Below are 10457 nucleotides of genomic sequence, written 5' to 3' on the forward strand. Positions count from 1 at the left end.
ATTACTCATATAGATGTCTGGGATGGGCAGTAAATAAATAATTTTTTTGGCAGCATTTTATAGTAGCTGTCTTTAACATTATCCAATGAGATTTCTTTCCTGGTCTACCTACATGGATAAAAATCATCTTAGAATACTATGTACGTGTATGTTATGGTTTAGCTCTAAACATTTCTCCTATTGATTGAGTAATGAAGGCTTGGTTCCAGTACTGCAGTGTTTATAGCTGGGGCCACAGAGAGATGACAGCTTTGTCAGTGGGTTAATCTTTTGAAAAAAATCATAGCTATTCAGAAGTGGAGTCAAGTTTGAGAAAATAAAGGCCTGGGGAAACATTTATTATTCTCCTCACCGTGACTAAAAAGCTGACAAGAAGCATCTTCAGTGAGGGGGGAGTTTATTTCAGCTCACAGTGCGAGGGTGCAGTCTATCATGGTGGAAAAATCACGGCAGTGGAAATCAAAGCAGTTGGTCACAACATCGGGAAGCAGAGAGGTAAACAGTATTGTTCAGGTTGCCCCCTTTTTATTCAGTATGGGATTCTGGCCCATGAAATACTTGCTGATGCCTACTTTAGGTCGGATTTTTCCACCTCAGTTAACCTAACGTGTAAATTCCCTCATAGATATTTTCAGATTCTAGACCCTCTCGAGTTCACAGTTAATATTAACCACCATAAAAAAAAATTAGTAATGTCCATGATCTCCCCAGACCTTATCTGCTTCCTCACTGCATTTAGATGAGTAGCTTTCTCCAACACATTCTCCGCGTCATGATGGAGGCTGAGTATAGCTTGGCTATGTGACTAAGGCATGGACCAAGACCCAGAGAACTGCACACCAGCATAGAGATTTCTTATTTTTGAGTTGTTCATTTCATGGATTTTTGTCACAGAGATGGGATCTGACCAATCCAGGGTCTTAAAAATGTATGAGTAAAATAAACTTTACATGACAAATATTGTGGGCATGATGAGTTCTGGTTGTATAATATTCTTGGAGACCAAGAATACATATTAGCACATCAGGTCAAAAAAAAAAAAAAAAAAAAAAAAAAAAAAAAAAAAAAAAAAAAAAAAGGAAAAAGGAAAAAGGAAAGACCACACTAAAAGAAAAACACATTTCTGTGGTTTAATTCTGCTAGTAGGTTTGAGATAAATCTTTTCTTGCAGAGTACCTCATATTTATTCCTATGGCATTAGCACTGGCACACCCTAGCTTTGGAAGGCCTGAGAAATATACTCTTAGGTGCTGGTGTTTTATCAGACATATGCAAAGAGGATTGCTGTGAAGGCCTTTCTGACATAAAGAAAGGAAGACTGACTATGCTTTAGCCTAGAATGGACTCAAGTAGACTATTATTATTTACATGATAAAATTCAACTTTATGTGAAGGCTGGAGAGAGAAAGGCCAACTCTTAATCAATCCTTAGAATTAGCAATTTACTTATGATGGCCGTATCACAGAGTCATAGGAATTTATATTTTCATTTTGTCCTAACGAAAAACTTGACCATCTTTCTTTAATATTATCAACCTGGAAGCTTGACAGTAAGGATTAAAAATTGCTCCTCACTTCCCACTTGGTTATTGGAAAGGCTCTGAAAGGTGATCAGTCTTCTGAAGCTACACTTTACAGTCTGCATAAAAATGCCATGATTTCCCTTCCTCTCCACAACCTAATTGAAAGTGCATAATATCGCCCAGCTGGGGAAATGTGTAAACGGTAAACACGGGCAATAGATCATGTTATCGCACAAAAGCTGCCTACTGCTAGGGGCCGCGTGGTTGTCGGAACCCCAAGAAATCTGGAAAATGAGTCTTTCTTTCTTTTAGAATGAGAGCTTCTTAACACCTTCCCTTACCTCCTCCCTCCAGATTTCAAGCAGGAGCAGTCAGATTAGAGCAAGGTCCATCAAGCCATTCCTGGAATGTAAGACTCCAGGGTCACCTACTAATGCTTTTGAACTGAGGCTCTTTTAGATCAGCCTTTCCCGAGACAGTGCATTTTTCTTTTGGCAAGAGGTGGGGTTGGAATCATATTGTTCCTAACTTGCTTCAGATAGATGCTACCAATATCTCTTTCCCTGGCTGCTAAACCTACATGTCACCTCCTATCTGCCTCTACTTCATCAAACTCCTAGGACCAAGATCATCTCATTTCCACCCCTGCTCATCAGTGAATAGCTAGACAGTTGAGTTTTCCTTAACTATGAAATCCCAATCTTATTTTTCTCCTGCACTGTCATAGCTATCTATAATCCCACTTCAATTACACCTACTTGGAAGCCATTTTACATCTTCTGACTCCTCACCCCAAGTTCTTGACTAAGTGCCATCTTCTTGAATAAGGCTCTTAAGGCAAAAGACAATATTCCTTCAAAACTTTGATCATTAGTTCTCTGCCACTGTATTCCTGCAAAAATTGTTTCTAAGCACTATGCACCCTACTGCTACTATCCATTCATGTCACTTTATAACTAGCTATTGTTTAATTTTTGATGACTGATACCTTACTGGTAGGTCAAAGTGCAATGCTTGTCTAGGGCACCATGTCATTGAAGTTTCAGTAGATTGAGAGATACATTTTTTTTTATCTGCTTCAGCAGTAGAGATGATTTGAAGCTTACTGAATTAAAAGTGCATTCATCTTTCACTCAGTTATATTACCTGTCAGCTAGGGCTGGGGGATGATATGGCTTGTTGACCTTGGCATAGAGACCCTCTAAGTGGTCTCTGTCTGGAGACAGTGGACGTCCATCCCGAGGGTAGCCAAGTGGTCCAGCTCGAGGAGGAGATGGAGATCTAAAGACATTCGCTGACGTGCACGGTTCCCGAAAGTGGTTCACCCTGGCATAATTGGGGTCCATTTCATCATCATCCATATCATGCACTGATCCAATTGCCACCGTGGCATAATCAACAAGACCTCTTGCCTGCTTTTCTCTTAGCTCCTGATGTTTTGCTCCAATCCTGAAAAATACAGAAGAGGTAGCAGAGACTAATGTGAATTTCATATGCTGACACAATGAAATAGTCTCCCGGATCTGGGTTAACCCTTGCAAGCCATTCAGCTGTCACTTTCCCATTTCCTCAAGATCATGCCATGCAGAAATGCCAACAGCATAAGAGGATTAATTTGAAATCCGTGACCTTTATTTGTCACAGAGTCTTCACTTTGATAGCAATGCTATAGGTATTTTGACACATCTCCTCCTGATGATCGGGCTGATAGCAGTTCCTCCCTACAAAAGAGCTGGGCTTCTGGCAAAGTACACCTAAGAAAAGATATGCCTTGAAAGTCTTTCTTGGGATCAGGCCACATGTGAAAGAGCCCATCAGAATCTTACACATTTGCTATGACTTCACTCTTTACTACTCCAGAGTTTCAGTGTATTCTTCTAAAAAAAAAAAGAAAAAAGAAAAAAGTTTGAAGAGAATTGATTTAGATATGAAGAAGAAATACAGAGACTGTCTGGTCACTAAAAGCTGCAGAATTGAGGGGTGATTTATAAGAGACTTTTTTTCTTTTTTACACAAATGGGGATCATTGTACCTCATTGTACAAGGGCTAGGGACAGAGCAAAATAATGAAGAAATTACCAGGCTTGTGACAGAGATGAATTGGCACATATAAGTGAATTAAACTCCGTTACTGGCAGAAGTCCATAGCCCTAAAGCTTTAAGTGGTAGTACAGAATGTTTCTGCTAGCCAGGGACTATATGTGGACCACTGAGGATGGGGCAGAACATACAGTCAGGTGGAACCTACACCCACCTGAATTGTGAGAATTGATTCAGAGGTCATTAGCTTGGTTCTCTTCAACTCCCACTAAATACACTAAGACAGAAAGCTCCCTAGGATGTTCCATTGAATAGTGGTGTTATGGGTGGAGACCCTTTAACCTTTTACCCTTGAGAATATGAGATATAGAGTATATGAGATGAGAGAGCAGGATGATCCTGACTCAGGTATCCAAAGCCATGTTCAAGGAAGGATGGAGATGAAGCTGAAGTCTGGGCATCAGAGAAGATAAGAGGGCTAAGGCTAGCAGTGAAAGATCTGTGTTTGCTTGTAGACACGGACAGAAAGCCTGGGCCAGTCACAAACAAAGTCTAAAACCCCTCAGCAACTCCTCTTCAAACAAAAACAGTTGTTTTCTTTCTTCCTTTTTTTCTTTTTCTTTTTTTTTTTGTACGAGGCAGCTATTTTCATTTTCCAAACATCAAACCCTTTGTCAAAATCTTTAGAAGCCATGATCTTTCAAAAAAAATTTTTCCCCTTGTGACAAGCCAGTGTTTGTATCTTAGGCTAGTTTTTTTTTCCCAGTAGAAAAAAGAAGAAATTGGGCAAGAGAAAGGAAAAGTTACAAAATAAAAACGTTTAGAAGGTGACATAGAATAAGAGAGCAGCATCTCTGGGTCACAACAGATGAAAACAAATGCCATGATACATTGTTGCATATCTGTTTTGACTAGGCAAAAAATGTACCTGACATATAAATAATTGGGAGGATTTATATTTTTGCATAAGGCAGTTTGAATCTCTAAGGGATTCTGAATTAAGATGAAAAGGAGACTACACAGTAGCGCACCCATTAAGGGGGCCTTCCCTCTCCTCTTTCAATGCATGTCAGTCCCAGATTCGTGGCTGCTTGAGTTGAATAATTTTTGATAAAGAAGAGAGCCTACTCCAATGAAATTTGAGACTCAGCCTAAAACGAGGAGTGTTCCAAGATGTATTGTTTTTCAAGGGATGGTGCAGATTGGTTTATCAGAGGATGCTTCCTGTACTGCATGGATAGGGATGGATTTCCATTGTAAATAAGGTAAAAGACATTGGGAGTCAAAGGGTGGGACTCTGTATGTTTCCTCTCTTCCTCTCCTTCCGAAATGTAGAAAAATAAATACCACCCAGCCCTGGCTGACACACGGGGCAAGCCTGACTTTTCTAAACCAGCAGAACTAGAACACTGGGACCTGCGTTCCTTATTTCATCTCTTTCTTTGAGGTTTTCTTTTTTTTTTTTCATTAATTAAACTTCCTAAGTGTGTAGAGATTTGTAGATGAAAAAGTTCCCTATGTATGCCAAGCAGCTTTGGATCTTGTATTTTTCTTTGCTAAAACAAAACCAAATTCTTCCTCTCTCTTCTTTGAACTACTAAGGGTTGCAGTAACTAATTTCATATTAATTGCTCAGCAGGTGACATAGTCATTTCTCTGTACCATCATCATGATGACCTATATCAGGGTCTCTCCACGTGGGGGAGGACAAGGCAACCTTAGAAATGGGGATGCAAAGAAGATGAGGAAGACTCTCTCATGACATCGTCAAAGAGAAATACACTTGTCTTGCTCTGATTGGGAGTCTCCTTACTCCTGGAAAGTCAACATGTTAAAATACCCGATTTTCAGAATAGCCTAACTACTTTTTCACTCACAGCACCAAGCTTGCTTCCCTGTTCTACAGGGCATGCCGCCTTTGCATTGTTGAAACTTCTCTTTTCTCTCTTTGAAAATAGCAGTGTCCCTTCTTTCCTTTCCATTTCTTGGATGCCCCTCTTAATTTCCATTTCCTTGGCTACAGTGTGTAGTTTTCATGTTTTATATTGCTTAGATCTGCTATCTAATGTGGGAGCCATTGGCTGTGTGTGGCCCTATACATTTAAATTTGAATTAATCAAAATAAAATAAAACATTTTTTCAGTCTTATAAATCTATTCAAGCAATTAATAGTTACATGTAGCCAGTGGCTTCTGTTGCAACAGTGATGTGGACGATTTCCACAGCTGCGGAAAGTTTTATTGGATGGTGTTAGCTTGATTCATTCAAAGATATTTTGGCATATCATCATATTCCCCCCTTGTCTCAGTTAGGGTTTCCACTGCTGTGATAAAACAACATGACTCAGAATTTGGGGAGAAAAGATTTTCTGTTAGTTTATTTCTTTTTTAAAATTTTGTTTTATAGTTTATACTTTATCATCTAGGGAAGTCAAGACAGGGACTTGGAGGCAGGGAATGAAGCAGAGGTCGTGGGCAGAGTACTCTTACTGGGTAGTTCCTCATGGCTTGCTCAGTTTGCTTTCTTACAGCCCCTAAAACCACTAGCCCACAGTTACCTGGGCCTTCCATATCAAACATCACTTAAGAAACTGGACCACAGACATGCCCACGAGCCAACTGCCGGGGGCGTTTTCTCCATTATGGTTTCCTCTTCCACAATGACTCTAGCTTTTGTCAAATTAATGTGAAACTAGCCAGCCCTCCACTTTAATCTGTACCTGAAGAGGCTGCTACAAACGTCTTCAAGTAAAGAGCATTCCCACCGCATTCTCAGTCAGATGGCGGATCTCTGACGGATTATAGTAAACAACTGAGTGAAAGTATGGCTAGCTCCCTATTCTCACTGAAACATTATATGATCAGAGACTGGGGAAGAAAATGCATCTTCAGCCTAAAATGGGGATTATGCCAAGAGTTAAGACATGTTTTCATTTGCAGCCGGGCACACATTTCCCTGAAGAGGACTGAGGTCTACAGGAGCCAGCATGGCTTCACTTAGTAAGAGAGAATCTGAGGATAGGAAAGGTTTCTGTGAGGACCCGACTTCAGAACGGGGACTCACTCACGGCTGGGAGAGCTGAATGCCCTGTGGGTAGTCTCCTGTGTATGAGGAAGTTTCATTGAGACAAAGTAGGGAGAAAAAGAAATGACAAGGAAGGTGAAAGAGTAAAGATAAAGCCAGACTCATCAAAACAAAACCAGGCACCGAGGCAACCTCATCTAGGAGAAGGTTCATCAGCTGTCAGGATAACCTTCCCCGCAGATTGAACACTAGAGAAAATAAGCTCCCAGGATGGTGACAAGCAAAGTGGGAAAGGAAGTCATTTTAGGAAAATGCATAGAATTGAAACTACTGGTGACCTTACATTAGTATTCTCATGTCACTTAAAATGATATTTTAACATTCATTCTGATTTAAACTGTAAACATTTATAGGTCATAAAATATATTTAATTAGTCAAACAAATATTTCACATTTTAATTTTCTATTTCTTAACTTTACATTTCTGAAATTTTTTTAAAATTAATTCAATTTTACATCTCAGTCACGGGCCACTCTGTCCTCTCCTCCCAGTCCCACCCACCTTCCTTCATCCCTTCTCCCCTTCCTTTAGTCAAAGATTCAACTCTCATCTTCTCCAGTACAGAAGTAAGCTTGTCAATCACAGTCCCACAGTGGCCTCAGTGTTTTGTCTTGTATTCAACAGGTAGGTTTTGCAAGCTCTGTATTTGTCTGAATTATTATACAGTTACAAAGTTCTTTAATCCATTAATTTCTGGACATTTGGGCCATTTCATAATAAAAGTTGAAAGCTCTGAAGGAGAACAAGCATACTAGCATTTACCCTGTCCGATTCTGTGAGCATTTGTGTTATGCAGGCCTGGTAGAATTTTGCTCAGGACTGTTACTAAACTGCATTCTTTTGTAGAGGGGTGGTGGATGGATTACACAAACCAGCCTGCCTCCATGTGTTGTGTTTACACTCTATCGTGCCCTTTGTTCTGACTGTAGAACATCACCCCATTGCCACATGTTGGAATAAGACTGCAAGAACAAAACAAAATGCACACCTTTCACTGATTCCGTCTTGACATTCTGTCCCTGACTGGCCTACAAACTACTTCAATGTGTCCTGTGAGTTCCCTTTCTGATAATTCTGTGGCTATTTAAGCCTTCAGCATCTGCTCTGCTTACAAGTGTTAGAAAGAAGAACAGAGCCAAACCTGGTCCCTGGTTTACCTACAGTATAAGTGATCATGATTCACTAGCAAAGAAAGCTACTGTGTGTGCATTTGGTCCTGGATGCCCAGGGCCTGTGAGTGAGATTTATAAAGGCAGGGCCATGTGGCCTGGGTTTTGAAGGAACTTGTCATTCTTGATACAAATTGTGGAAATGGTATTAGGTGCTTTAATTAGGGGGAGGGACACCTGAGAATGGGCAAAGGCATGTAGTATTTACTCAATATCGGGCTATAAATATGATGTGGAAACTGACTGGTTTGAGCTATCTGCTATCGACAAGGACATATATCCGGGTAAGATTATGGGCAACAATGATTTATCTAACATGTGTGCTTAGTAGTAAAAAAAAAAAAAAAAAAGTTGGCAAACTTAGATATTCTTATTTTTTATTTTTTGACTTTTTATTTTAAAAGGAAACAAAGATACAGACATTTTAGAAAACAAAGCCTCAGATAAAACACTCTTACAGAGCAATACTATTTGTAAGTAATACAGGAGGTGGCCATAGTAGTTCATTTTCTGCCAACAGAGAAAACAGGCTTTCAGGGCTCTGCGTTGAGATGCTCTAAGTCTAAGCAGGATGGCGCAGTCTTTATGTGAGCCCCTGGGGTACATCAGTGCAGGTTAATGGTGGTAGGAGCGTGTGCCAGAGAGACCACATACAGAAACAGGAGGCCAGACGGGCTGGAGTTTCACAATCGGTCCTGGGATCATGACTCCATTTTACTTAGGGACTCATCCTCATAGAGATCCACCGTCCAACCCTGTCATGCTAGGACTAAGCGTCCGACACACGGAGTCTTGAGGGACACGCTCAACTATAACTAAACATCGAAGTCTCCGTGTGCTCTCCCCTCATCACAGCCGTATCTATGTCACATCTGCACCTCCTTTCCTCCACGGTAAGCATTTTGCTACTTAAAAGAGCAGGCGATGAAAGCTAAATATCCCACGATTATGACTAGCTCCATGCTGCCCTTCTGGCGCTGTAGTTGAATCATTCTCACACTGTAAAATCCTGTCCGATTCTCATTTGTTCCTAGCTTTGAAAATGTCTTAGCTTTCATTGCTCTAATGAGACACCATGACCAAAGGAGCTTACGAAAGAAAGTGTTTATTGGGGGCTTGTTCAGAGTTTCAGAGGGTTGGTCCATGGGGAGCATGGGAGCAGGCAGGCAGGCAGGCAGGCAGGCAGAGTGCTAGAGCAGAAGCTGAAAGCTTACGTGTTGAAACAACACTCTTGAGACCGAGAAGAGAGAGAGGAGGAGAGAACATTCAAACATATGAACCTACGTGGTCTATTCTCATTTAAACTACCAGAGCAAGTAACTGAATGTTTATTCTGCTAAGGTACTCAGACTTAATAAAGACTCGCACAGTCCTCACACCCAATGATGGGTACCACTCGAGAAGAAAAATTGGGTCTGCATTTCCTGAGCGGGTAAAAATATGCTTTCTATATCCAAAGGCTGTTTTTGCCAGATTGAATTATTGGCTGGTTGAATATTGAATTATAGTCCTTCCTTGAGTATAAACATGTGCCTCCATTTTTGCACAACAGTGCTACTGCTGAAAATCTGGGTGATAACCCAGGTTTCCCCTTTGTAAGTGACTTAGAAACAACTTGGTTTCATTTAGTTTAAATATTTTATTCACTCTTTTACTGCCCCAGTCATCTTGCTAGGAAGGTAGTTCTGCTCGAGATGTACTTCAAAGTATGTATTTTAATGTTATGAAGTTTTCATGTATTACAGTTTTATTGACCATGATATTAGGATAGAAATTGAATATCAGAATCAATTGTATTTAGGTATACTGAATGTGAAAAATTAGATAACAATGACACTGAAGATAACTCAGTATTGTTACAGTGTCAATTCTTAAAAATTCTGCTATAAACTAAAAAAACATCCCAGTATTGCATTTTAAGTTGTACCACATAAAAACACATGCAATGTCTGGCTGTCTTACTTTAGTGACGCTAGGGGAGCCAACTAAGAGTACTGGGCGGTTTTGTGATCACCTTTTCATGTAATCATTAATGAGTTTGCTGAATTGTCTCATGGCAGGTTGTGAAATGGTCACTGGGAAGGCTTCTATTTCTTTATTTGTATCACCTAAAATTCTTCTATAAGAAAACCTTGCCTTTAACAGCGCTGGAGTTTTGATTTTGGTGAAGCTCTCCTAGTACAGACAAACCAGTATAATGCCTGACTCTTTCTTTTCTTTTTAATTGCTGATTTCCAGATTAAGGTGGTAGTGCCCTCGATACTTCCAATGGGGACAAATTAGTTATTAGAGATTTTTTTTTCCGACTCTTCCATTACAGGGGTTGTGAAAGCACTACCAACTTTTATTTAAGTCCATGATACATCAGCACAATGCATTTAGGGATTTGCCTACATGCATTCCCCCTTTGCTGCACAGGTCACCTATAATTCGTTGACAGACATGGCTCTGTGTCTGCTGATTTGCCCTTTCGTCTTGACCCATTTGGTTTCCACAGCTTCTTCGATGCTCTCTGACAAGCAAGTAGCCCAGGTCTGCACCAAATGTCCTGTTCGTATTTGAAAGAGGTTGTTCACCCAATTCTTTCTTTCTCCTTTCTTTCTTTCTTTCTTTCTTTCTTTCTTTCTTTCTTTCTTTCTT

The 10457-nt window shown here is 40.2% G+C and overlaps 1 protein-coding gene across 1 annotated transcript in view; it reads right to left on the minus strand.

Moving 5' to 3' along the window:
- The window catches only part of Pard3b (par-3 family cell polarity regulator beta), a 517239-nt gene that overhangs the window by 152853 nt on the left and 353929 nt on the right, over nt 1-10457 (minus strand). The window contains exon 18 of the mRNA XM_055616796.1: nt 2670-2972. Within this exon, the coding sequence (XP_055472771.1) occupies nt 2670-2972 (303 nt within the window). The remainder of the gene's footprint in view (nt 1-2669; nt 2973-10457) is intronic.

Source organism: Psammomys obesus, unplaced genomic scaffold (assembly GCF_907164565.1).
Source record: "Psammomys obesus unplaced genomic scaffold, mPsaObe1.curated_primary_1811, whole genome shotgun sequence".
In the NCBI taxonomy this organism is placed as follows: Eukaryota; Metazoa; Chordata; class Mammalia; order Rodentia; family Muridae; genus Psammomys; species Psammomys obesus.